General features: G+C 35.7%; 1 protein-coding gene across 6 annotated transcripts; it reads right to left on the bottom strand.

Moving 5' to 3' along the window:
• Positions 1-1,002: 1,002 nt before the first annotated feature.
• Positions 1,003-6,894, bottom strand: LOC108980845 (telomere repeat-binding protein 2-like). 6 transcript variants are annotated; one of them, XM_018951871.2, is made up of 11 exons: positions 6,644-6,894; positions 6,068-6,157; positions 5,149-5,270; positions 4,212-5,049; positions 3,772-3,960; positions 3,607-3,663; positions 3,447-3,526; positions 2,559-2,797; positions 2,137-2,421; positions 1,991-2,054; positions 1,003-1,498 (listed from the first exon to the last, which is right to left on the bottom strand). In XM_018951871.2, the coding sequence occupies exons 3-11, from the start codon at positions 5,218-5,220 to the stop codon at positions 1,325-1,327; spliced, it is 1,998 nt and encodes a 665-aa protein (XP_018807416.1). In that variant the 5' UTR covers positions 5,221-5,270; positions 6,068-6,157; positions 6,644-6,894; the 3' UTR covers positions 1,003-1,324. The 6 variants fall into 6 exon arrangements, with proteins under 6 accessions (XP_018807416.1, XP_018807412.1, XP_018807415.1 ...); XM_018951867.2 differs by having other exon boundaries at positions 3,607-3,666; positions 6,644-6,893; XM_018951870.2 differs by having other exon boundaries at positions 3,607-3,666; positions 6,068-6,128; positions 6,644-6,893.
• Positions 6,895-12,686: the final 5,792 nt, after the last annotated feature.

Below are 12,686 nucleotides of genomic sequence, written 5' to 3'. Positions count from 1 at the left end.
ATTTTCAAATTAAAATTTAAGATTTTGTAGCATTGATCATAGTTGTGAATTTTGTACAATAAAAGCCGGTACGGCTGAAATTTTGTACTATATCTATTTCGTACCGATCAAAATACCGACCGTACCGGCAAGTACAGGACGTATCGGCCTCAATTTCGGCCGGTACCGACTGATATTTCAGCCAGTATTTTTTTTTTTTCATTTTTTCAAATTACAAACTTATTTTTTAACTCCCAATTCAGATTAGACTATTTATAATATATATATATTTATATATAATTTATTTATATATAGACTATTATTTTGGAATATAATTTTAGAATATAATTTATTTATATATCCATTATTTCGAAATGTTATTCCGAAACTGTATCGGTATCGAAATATTTCGTTCCAGTACCTTGACCGGTACAGCGTCGGATACGATATTCAAAACATTGGCATTGATACTTATTATTTTTTAAAATAAGATAAAATGTAATCAAATACTATGGTTGCAAAAGATCAATTCATAAAAATGGTACACAATTATATTATAAAACTTCGACCTTTTTAATTTAATAATTGCAAGTTTTGGGTGACAAGATAAATTAAGAATTTTATTGGAACAACAAACATACAAATTCAACAAACATGCCTCATATCAGTGTAATATTAGATACAATCATAAGATATATAAGTCTCGTATATATATATATATATATATTTTAGAAAATGTAGAATTCATTATTAAAAAAATAATTTTCTCATATAGATATCACTATTAATACACGTGATTGCAGAGACTAGATAGGAATCCTAGGAGTCGTTTGATTATGAGTCCTTGTGCTAATGTGTAGGCTATTTTTCCCTGCAATGAGGAAACCGTGGGCTGTGGTGGATTCATGGTTTTAAATAAGAGAAGACTAAAGGAGTAAAGGTGTGGACTTTGTTTCGGTTTACAGGAGTTTTGAGTTGGTTTGAGTTTTAGGCATCCATCAACATACACGCTAAAAGATTTCAGGGTCAGTAAAAATACAGCTCCTTTGACATAGACATGGACATGGACTTAAAATAGTATAATATACAATAGAGAACGACAACACTTGAGAATCTACAACACAATTGCTTGCAGCAAGACATCATCAACTTTTTACATCCCAGAGATTAACACTGATCTACTTTGTCATTTCTCTTAGGCATGTTGGCACTTCTTCAACAAATCATGTACAGAGAGGACCAATCACTTCGCATGGAGAAGGAGATATAATTGATCTTTTTTTTTACATTACAACAGATCTGAACTCATACCCTTTCTTCTGATCTACACGCTCCTTTGTATTTCTCAAGAAGCCAAGCCCTCAGAAAGCTGTTTTGAGCTGTTGCCTTGCCTAGTCTGATGCTGTGACCAGTAGGCATGGGTAGCTAGCACCCTGTCTAAAAGTTCTTGTGGAACAGGCTCTCCCCTCCTCTGCTGAGGGGAGATTCTTGCTGTGTGCACTAATGTCTTCCATTTATCCTGCATCGTTATTTCAACATATCATTTCATTGGCACAGCACAACAATATGCAATAAATTTACAATAGCATAGAATGACGTAATCAAAGCCTTGTAGGTAGTTCAACAACTGCACAACTAAGCTAAGTTTCAACTCCCACAGCAGAAAATTTGGCAAAAATTAGATAGGTTATGGCAAAAAACTAAACCCAAAAGTGGCAATATCCGGGCATCTCGTCTAGAAAGTGCTACAATATTACAAATAATAAACAGGTAAATAAAAGATCTGAAAGTAAAAGAAACCCGCATATAAAATGGTAGAATGAAGACAAGAGGGATGGAGGAGGGTGAGATGCGAGGATTGCATCATCAAATGGTTAAACACAGTCACACTCCCTAAAGGGCATTTTACCACTACAATATTAACAAAACAAAACAAAAAACACACCGGGATGTGGCGGAACTTTCAAATGAACCACTCATCTAAGTCTACAAACTCAGCTGAATCACTCACCTTTAAATCCACATAAGTCCGATGATTTGCACTATCAAAAGCTCGCAATTTAACATCACGCCACCTGCAACCCAAGTGAAGTGCTTAACTCAATAAGATGCAACTCACATTCTGAACCAAAGCAACAAGGGTAACCATGAACAAACCTTCCAGTTCCAAGTTTCTCAACTGCCTGAACCAATGCTTCTACTTCTGAAACAGAGAAAGGTCTCCTGATTCGGCGCTGTACATATTCAGAATGTGATTTCCAATGAAAGGGAACCACAGCCAATGCCTCTGTGCTGCTTGATGGAACTGCAACTAAGGCCTGGGTCTCTGGCAAGTCATTGCCAGTTAAAATATCAGCAAGGGAGGGAACTATGTTGAGGTTGCTTTCAACACAACTGCTCAAATTCAACAGAGGATCTGGGGAGACATAAGATGTTCCAGATCTGGGGAGGCAATTATAAATTGACATATAAATTCTCTAATTCACAAACTTAAAAGATGCAAAAAAAAAAAAAAACCAGAGGCAAAAGGGCAACAAAAGATGGTTTATTCATAAAGTTTAGCCATCCGATGTTGTTACCTGGAAATCCCATGAGACGTGCCACCAGATAACAAAGAAGGATCTTCAGTACACGCAGGTGGTGTGATTTGGGTGTGTCTGGGCTCCAATATAAAGCCCAAGTTCTGACGCTTCTGATCTTGAGAGATCCCAGTCTGCAGTAGGGTTTTGTTGTCGTCTCTGACCATCTTTCCCTGAAGCAGGATTCCAACATGCAGTCCATTTCCAAGTACAGTAGTCATTGCCTCCATAACTGTCCTCTAACGAAAAGAATAAAAATCAGATTAAAAAACAATCGAATGGAAACATATCACCGACATGGATTTTTTTGCCTCCATCCCAAGTGTTACAGGAAATGCCCCAAGCAATATTAACTAAACCAAAGAACCAGCCATTCAACTATAAGACGCTCATTATTGTTGTTAGATGATGCTAATCTTCATCCTGTTATGCAATGCTGTTAATACGTGAACAACCAGAGCTCCAATGAAACATCCATAGCCAGTTTATTTCCCACAGTAAGTTTTAAAAAAGAAAATGCATTGTCTATCGACAGGTACGAAGGTACTAATCCTCTCGTGCTGACAACAAATTCTAATACAAAAAAAAAGACAGGATCTACTTTTTCCCCAAGGCAAAAAAGACCTGACATGAGATGTAGAAGACAAATAAAATGAAGTGAGAAAGAATGCAAAAATATTAATATTAAGTACTGATTCCTAAATTTGTCCCCATTAAGTGTAAGCCCCAAGCACACCCCAAAAAATGAGCACCTCAAACTCCAGGTGTAGTTTGGCACTTACTGTATTTGTGCCCATATCCTTTGTTTGCCTCCTTTGAAAAAAAAAAAAGGAAAAAAATATTGAAGCATATTAAGTAATCTCAATGATATCGGGCAATATGGCATACCTTCAATGAACCAACAGTTGCAGTTGCAGGAATCTCTATAAAGAGCTCTGGGACCTTGAAAGACTTAATGCTGAGCTTCACTGAATAACAAATACAAATGCATAAGAACCTCGTAAGTGGGAGCAGATCCTATAGTTCACTACATGACAAGCTTTCCTACCATTACAACCCTTGGACTCAGGATGTACTTGACCTGTTACTGAGGATGATGCTCCAACTGCTGCATATAAGAGCCATGGATATTCAGTTAAAACTGTCTATATACCAAAAGCCTAAACACAAACGGAGATTAAAAAGGAATGCAGGCATCCATGCATTGTTGCACCTGCAGAACGGTTGTCACAATTTCTCTTTTTGGGAAAACTGCTTATGTCTTCATGGTGGAATCCGCCATCAGATGGGCATAGTGGGCTTTGACTATAGAACTTCCTCTTCTTGAAAGGATAGACATTCTGAGATCTTTCATCTATATGATAGTATGTCCCATTGCAATACATTGGCTTCATTTTTCCACCTGGCATGTCATTCCAGAATTGAACACTACTGTTAATTAGTCATTAAACTATAAAAAATAAACAAAAAAGTTGGTTTATTATACTAAAATGACATGTACGAAAATGGAATTCTCATCCTCATAAACTTCACATCAAAAAGTCCTATTACAACATGGAATTCAATGGACTGTATCATAAGACCTAAATTTCATGCTAACGGTGCATAGGTTATAACATTATGCAAATTACAAATTCTAAAATAAACCCCTACCCTTCAGATTTTGAGATTGTCTCCACTGTCTAGCAGCAGAAAGTTTCTTTATTCTCCTCTCTTCAATATCTGGTGGTGGCCTAGAGAACTTTGATATGGTGCTGGGTTGAGTACACTCAACAGAGTTTTCATCATCATCTCTACTAACTACTTTCAAATTATCACAATGCTTTGGAAAAGGACCATGACTTATGCAGTCCCTCAACAAAGATGCCTTTGCATCACTTTCTGAACCAACCCGGGCATGAGGTTCCATGTCCAGTTTGATCAGATCCTTGGAACTGCCAATAACACATGGAATTCCATCTTTTTTACCTTTACTTTCATATGATTCAGCTCCTAACTTCCCCTCAAACACGCATCCTACTTTGTCTTCAAAATGCTCCCCAAAGCAAGGGGAATTACCGAGTATACTGCTTGAGGAACATCCACAGTTACTTGTGCTACTCACAGTAGCCCATTTCTCAGCAAAGAATATCATCTCTGACTGGCCATAAGTATTTGATGTAGAATCAATCTCAAGCATATGATTGTCCCGAGCATGGGAAAACCCATTCACTCTGTAGCTTTTATGGTGTTCTTGCAAACCTGGAGAATGGGCAAAGGATTTATCACTGCAATTTCCATGACGACAAGGGTCTTTCTTTAAAGATTCTCCTTCATCCCCCCTCTCTCTCTTAATGTTGGAATACAGAATGTGGTGTGAATCCTTTACACAAGCAGCATTGGTCGGAACAGAGCTTTCACTCTCTTGCAATAAAGTGCCCGCTACACTAGCTAAAATTTCAAACGCTCGTATCTGATTGCCCCCACACTTCTTTCTGATTGGTCCCCTACCCTAAAACCAGGGATTAAAAACGTTTATAAAATCAGGAAATTGACCATTTCCATGCAAAAATAGGTCAATAGGCAACTTGGAATGTTAGCAATTGTTTACCCTTGCTGATCTTGAAGCTCGAGGAATAACAGGAACCTGGTAGCCAGTGAAATTGTACTCCAAACTCCTCATTAGGTAAAAATAAAGAGCATTCTGAATTTGCAGACAGCCGGAATAAGACTCTGGAACAAAAGACACCATGAGGGCCTGTCAGACACTGAATATAAAAACAATGCCGATAGTAACATGAGAACATCCAGAAGAACTTTTCAATGATGTTAACTAGGGAACACAATTGGTACTAGAAGCATTTTCTATGTCAGAACACATCAGTACTTTGAAAATAGCAACGAGCAGTACAGCCCGTCAACACAAAAGGCTCAAGACACACTACTTCGGTAAGGGCATGACTGTCAACAAAACCAAAACAAATATAAAAAAACTTAAAAAGGCATCCCAATCATTAAAAAAGAACACTAATCACTAGAAACTTTTTAATTCAGAAACAAATTGAACTCAAATATTTGGACTCCTAATCCATGAAGAAAAGAGCAAGATAAAAAAAATGCTATGTACTATAAAGGTTCACGATAACATTTACCAATAGTCTTGGAAACGATGCAAGATGCAAATATCATCTTGCACATCTTGGACCAGTTCTCAATCCAAATTTCGTTTAAATTCCTCATTCACCAATGAATTTAAAAAATCTCCCAAGTCCCAAGCAAATAAATATTTGCAATAAAAAAATTTGTGCAGCCAAATGCTGCTTTACTCTTGGAACAAAAAGAGAAATAAGAAATTCGCTCAAATCATCACCATCTTAGGATGATGATCCAAGCAAAGTTGAAAAAAATAACCAGAGATAGAGCTGCATCATAGAATAGGACTAATAAAAAACTTAGGCCAGCGATTGAATAATAAACAAAAGAAAAATAATATCTTACATGGTCCGTTGGTAGCAGACAAAAAGACTTACATTTAAATAAGTATTCGAGCAACCCCACTTCACCCCATCATCGAGGACAATTTATGCCCACCTGAGCCAAGGACATATATACCTTAGTCTCTGTAAATCCAAACAGAAACTGCATTAACAATTATATTAGGAAAAAGAAAAAGAAAGCCCAAAAACATCAGTAAATACCCTAGGAGAACCTTCAAGCACTTAAAAAAATAATGGCAGTAAAAATACTTCATTTTTTTTTCCCAAAACGGGTTTTGGGATACCCTAAACCCTTACGGGAACAACTTCTGACGAAATCAGACATTTTAAACGTTTTCATATTACACAGAGAGAGAGAGAGAGAGAGAGAGAGAGGGGGGCCTGTAAAGCATGAGTCTTTCCTTTAAAATGGAAGAAGAAGAGTATTGCAACAATTTCAGAAAATAAAATGAGAGATGACCCAAAACAACGATGAAATTGGTGGAACTTGAAGACCAAAAAACAAATGTAAAAACAAAAGGTATGATCTGGGTCCTAACTTGACGAAGGAACACCTGCCAGATTCATCAAAGTTTTTCATCGGAACGAAAAATAAAATAAAATTCACACCTATCAAACTGGGTTCTGTCTGATCATTAAAATAAAAAAACCCCAGAGAACCACCCAACCTCTCAAAGCTTAAACCCCCGAGGCATTTTAAACTCTGAAGTTTGATCCTCGTAACTGTAACTGGCCCTAACCGGTAACTTGGCTTGGTGTACGTTTTACCGGCTACACTTGGACCAGTTCCTCCGTTATGGGTGATCCACTCCTCTCCGTATGAGTTCTATGTCCGCCACGTGGAAGTCTCTCCACACATTTTGGGTCCATCTTATCTCGTTCACGTAAATATACACCGGGTAATTTGGGTTTCAAATTGAGAAACTTTTGGGGAAGGAGCTTTTAGGACAAGCAATTATTCCTCCCTTTTTCCCCCGTCTTTTTAACTTTTTCTAGTACCTGTATACCGTATGCAAAAAATGTAAACTTTATTGCAAGTTTGGATTCTACAAAATAAAGCATCTGATCACATTCTTGAGAGATCACATATATGGCCTAACATATATATGATGCACAAAGCACATATACTGTTTGTTAATTTCATTATAATATTCTCCTCCAACTTTTCATTGGAAATAGGTAGTTGAATTTGGCATATTTCAAATCTATGCAGCTCACAATTAAGCCAACATCATTTGTTTGAAAAAAATTCGAATCGGTAGCCCATTATCAATTTTATTATAGGAACTTTTACCTTGGACTGTTCTTTTTTATTTAGAGAGATGTTCAAGACTTCAAGTGCTTTCGTTTGTAATATATTGGCCGTTTTATTTTATTGTTGAAAAGTTGAACGCTCTGGACAGGAATGTCGTTGATTTTGCAAGAGATTGCACTCCCAATTGATTTACCTTCCCTGAATTATGAATATGGGTGGACATACAGAATCCTAACCTTCTCCAACAAACATGTTGGATGAATATGAGTGAAGGGGTCGAGAACATGTTCTAGCGTCAATGTGGCAAGTAAAAGTGGTTGAAGATCACGTCCGTCGTTTCGAGGGTTCTGTTATAGAACTCTAGAGTAGAGATAGGGGCAGTGGATGTTTTTTATAAGAAGTCCGAACCCAAAGTGCAAGAAAGATGCAGACTGATGAATCTGTAGTGTAGGTGTGTCGTAAAGATGACGAAGGGAAAACCGAAGACAGGGCATTAATGGACATAAAACCTTGGAGGGTGGATAAGGGTGGATTTGTATGTGTGGTGATCAGAGGACGACAGAAAAGCATAGAGAGAGAGTAGGAGATCGATGGACGGCGAGAGGTTGATGCCGCGCGGCTGGCCCACTGTAAAAGGTTTCGTACTGAGTAATCCCGTCGACGTTGGGCCCCGGTGGCGGTCTGGCCTCTTCCCTTTCGGAAAGCGGCTCGCCAAAAGCATCGGGGTGGGGGGTTGAGCTTCTTCGATCTTGCAGGTTTTGCATATTTCTAATCAAATTTTACATGAGAAAGGACAAGTACTGAGATATTTCTTTGAACTAATTTATTTATTTTAAATAGTTAGTTATTTCTACCCACACGCATTAAACATTAAAATCATAAGAGTATTCTAGGATAGGGCATCTAGTAAGTCTGAGTTAGAATTTCTTAAATTCGATTATTATTTTGATTTTGTCGGAAGTCGAATCTAACATCCGACACTAACTTGTATATCTTCTTATCTGACTTTAACTATAACTTGTTAGAATAGAGTCGGATTTATGATCATATTTAACCTATTTTTAAAAAAAAAAATTGTGAGCTTTCGAATTTCAATTTTTAAAAAATTATAATCTAAAATTAAATTATTCACTGCTATTTACTTAACTTTACTAAAAACATAACCAAAACTGAAAAACTACACTACAAGTTAAACAAAAAACATAACTACAACTACAACTAATCACTGCTAATTTATAATAGCTTTATTACAAGCCAAATTAAAATATTAAAAAAAAAACAAATTATTCACTCAAAAAGTAATACAAGCCAAAACTAAAAAATAAGTTATAATTATATAACCAACAACACAAATTAAAGCTAATTACATGTTCTCATTCCAACAACAAACAAAACCAAATAGTGGGGGCTTCTTCCCCTTCCAAGTTGTGCTAAAACACAACCAGCCTCCCAAATTATCTAACCAATCCATCATCCATCATTCATCATAATGGCATTTCTTCCAATTGCAATAACCAATATTTTATAAGTTCTCATTCCAACAACAAAGAAGCCTAACACCAACAAAACAATTTTTTTGTGCCAACCAAATTAAATGTTCCCATTACAAATTTCCAACAAGTTAACAATAAAAGAACCAAACTCCAAGCGTCATTCCAAATTGTACCTGAAGAAAAAAGGATAAGATTAGTGAAGAAATAAAATAAGTCTACATAAGTTTATAAAAATAAGAAAATAAAATTAAACAAATAATAGTTACACAATTTCATAAATACATCTCAAACCTCAATCATGTTCATGTAGTATACTTGTTGTACTACATGAAGATGTTAAAATATAAGAAACTACTATCACAAAATGACAAAATCAAGATATATAACAAAAACTAAAAAAACAAATCTTGAAATATATTACTTGAGTCTAACTTATAGTTATCTACATCATCAATTGTATATGAATAATTATGACTCAGACATATAGGAGTGGACTTCAATTAGTTTTGTGCACACACAGAGCCTCTATAGTTCTAGGAGTCAAAGAACTCCAAAAGGGATCAAAGACATGGGCCTCATGTGCTAAATGTTGACTCAAATGCTATGGTGATAATCGGAATGACCAAAGATATATCTTGCCATTAGAGCAAGAACTGGATATTTGGTGAAGTTGACCCTCCACCAAATTAAAATATCCAAACTCTCCATATGAACATCAATATCGTCCAACAAATACCGTTCTAGCTCCGACTTAAAATCCAAAATGGTTGTTGATTTCCCTTTGAATCCTATTGCTGGAAGTTATCAACTATTTCTACCTGCATGCTTGGAGGCACCTATAAGGAAAAAAACAATTTGCATACTTGGAGGCAAGATAAATCATCTCATGTCAGAGCAAAACTACTCCCTCTGTATGGCCAGATTATATAAATCTATTTTCTTGTGTGTATGTGCGCATGTGCCTATTGTCTACTCATGTCTTATAGATTACTAAGATAGCAACCACCCAATCACAACCAATATGGCGAAGGGAAATGGAGGGACTTATTGTGGACCATAGTGAACCAAAAATCTAGAATCGTCTTTGGGTGTGCAAGTAGACCCCAAATCTAGAAACAAAACAAAAGGAAAATCAACCAAAATTCAAAAAATAAACCAAAAAGCAACTTACCGTGAATCGATGGTGAATGAAGAGTTGTAGGGAGGGATGGCTGCACTGCAAGAGAAAAGAGAGAGAGAGAGAGAGAGAGAGAGAGAGAGAGAGAGAGAGAGAACAAGCTGGGTAAAGGTGGCTCAAGCAAAGGGTGAGGTACTTAGGGTTAGAGTTTTGAAACTTAGAAATCCTTGAAATGAGTTCATGTCGTGGGGTGGAGAAGGAGTCGACAGTGAGGAGCAATGGTGGTCGACGACGAAGAGGCAGGGGTAGTGAGGTTTCTAAGAGACTAGACTTAGATTCAAGTGAGATGAGGTCGCACTGAGGGTGGAAAAGGAGCCAATGGTGAGGAGCAATGGTGGACGACGACAAGGGACAATGACAGTGACCACGACAAGAGAAGACTCAAGAGAAAAGGCCAAAAGTGAAAAGGGTGTACCAAATGATATAAGGTGGGGGACGGGGGGCGGGCGGAAGGAATCCTAACAATGTTAAACGACGTTGTTTTACTTAGTCATTGATTGTGTTGGAAGTTTCCATTGATCAAACGACGTCGTTTTGACTTTATTTTAGTCCTTTTGGACTAGGCTGCCAGGGCTTTGGGCTTATAAACCCTCTCTTTTTTCCCTTAAATCCTATTTTGGTTTTTTTCCTAAGCCTTAAACCGAACCCTGAATTAATTTTAATCCTTTTTGTAGCCATAAGTTTTCTTATTTATGGTTTTTATAATTCTTTTCATCACTTAATTTAATTGTTAGTAATGATTATTAACAATTACTATTTAAATAAACTTGTACTTATTGTGTTTAAATAGAATTTATTATACTAGTGTTATCATACATTAGTATTACATGTACTATAGTATTATTATACATTATTATAAATAGACTTGTACTATAGTGTTTAATTACATGCTATTTCACTATAATATTACATGTTATTATACTAGTGTCTAACTTATTTTTAGCTTATCTATATACTAGACTTAGTATTACATGTTATTATACATTAGTATTACATGGTAGTAATACTATGATGTTTACATATACTAAACTATTATTAGTCAATTTATTCTATTTATATTAATAAGTATATGATTTTTATAATATTTAGCTCATACAAATATATTATTGAATTTAACTATATAAATTCTAATTATATAACTATACTAGTATATATGATCAATATATAAATAATTCATCTATTTTTATAACATATATACGATATTGGAGTCGGAGTTAGAGGGTCAGATCGGATTAGAGCCGGAGTCAATCCAGCGACACCTCTGACTCCATTAGTCAGAACAGAGTCAGATTTGAAGTCAGATTTTTAAATTTTTTTTTAGTCTTTCATATGCAATACTAATCGCATGAGCATTTTTTTTGTTTTGTTTGATACAATAGGGAAGGGGGGTTTGAACCCAAGTTCTCCGTTTTGGTGAAATGGGTCTTGGACCCTGTGCCATCAGGCTCTTGCCATAAGGTACTGTTCACATGAGCATTGATTTCGCAGTTTATGTATACATGCGCACACGTTCCTGCGCGTAACATAACTCCAAGGCCATATTTGCATATAAGAGTTATGTCAATTTATTTCATTTAATCATTATAATTTTTTAAATTCTTATATAAAATATAAAAAATAATATTTTAATAATATTTTATTTAACTTTCAACTCTTATCTCAATTCATCTCATCTTAACTCATTATCCAAACCGCATCTCACTTTGATTAAATTCTTTTATTTTGTTGTTGCTGTTACCCACATTTTATGTACAGAAAGTACTTCTCCAGCTTTCTAGACTAGTTTCTTAATGAATCGAATTGGTGGCTGTAGAAGCATTGCACGCTGAGATTTGCATGCATCAACATACCAATCTCTCTTTCTGTCCCCCTTCAACTCCATTTTTCTTCAGCTAGCCAGCAAGCCATCCACCATGGCACCAATTCTCAGCTAGCTCACATTCTCAGTCACCTCTCTCTTCAATGGCTTCTCTCCGATGGCCATGTCTTCCTGGTCTTGCTGCTAATGCGCAGACAGATAGAGAGGGGGGAAGATCTTTGTATTACCATATAAATGTTGATTGCATGTGTTAACAAAACCACAAAACCAAGTTTATACAAAGATTAAGACCTTTGAGACCACCTTTTCACGAAGGAGGTGGTGCAGTGGATCGATGGGTGTTTGTGGAGTGGTGTCCGACGCTGTTTGAAGTGGCTGGTGGCAGCTTCTGCGCAACCTTGAGACATAGTTGGGGTGTTTTTCGACAATAAAGAGAGTCGGCGGCAGAGCAGGAAGAATGATCTTGAAGAGGTGAAAAATAAGAAAAAAGAGAAAAGAAATCGGTGATAATGATAAAAATATCTATATTATGAGATGAGATAAAATAGTTTTAGATAAGTTAAATAAAATATTATATTTTAATATTATTATTATTTTAAAATTAAAAAAAAATAAATTATTTATTATATTTTGTATAAAAATTTAAAAAAATTATAATAATGAAATTATTCCTATATCCAAACCAACCATAAGTGACATGGATATTATGGATTGTGTACCCTACGTTAAAATAGGTTTGTTGCCATTTTATTAAATTTTGTGTGAAGTTATTTTCTTTTATCCTTTTGTTTACTGAAATCTTATTAGAAGATGTATATTACGAATTTTTTGTTAGTTTAAAATCTAATTTTCACAAAACTTTTAATACTTGAAAATGTAAATTATAATTTTTTGAATCATAGAATACA

This window comes from Juglans regia, chromosome 3, assembly GCF_001411555.2.
Source record: "Juglans regia cultivar Chandler chromosome 3, Walnut 2.0, whole genome shotgun sequence".
NCBI lineage: Eukaryota > Viridiplantae > Streptophyta > Magnoliopsida > Fagales > Juglandaceae > Juglans > Juglans regia.
This window is presented reverse-complemented; position numbering and strand designations above follow the sequence as displayed.

Excerpts from the sequence above, each read along its gene's own strand:
- LOC108980845 (XM_018951867.2), bottom strand. The coding sequence starts at position 5,220 with ATGAGGAGTTTGGAGTACAATTTCACTGGCTACCAGGTTCCTGTTATT. Across the intron at positions 3,961-4,211 it reads ACAATCTCAAAATCTGAAGG|GTGGAAAAATGAAGCCAATG; the intron begins GTAGGGGTTTAT and ends ATGACATGCCAG. Across the intron at positions 3,667-3,771 it reads TTGTGACAACCGTTCTGCAG|CAGTTGGAGCATCATCCTCA; the intron begins GTGCAACAATGC and ends TCTTATATGCAG.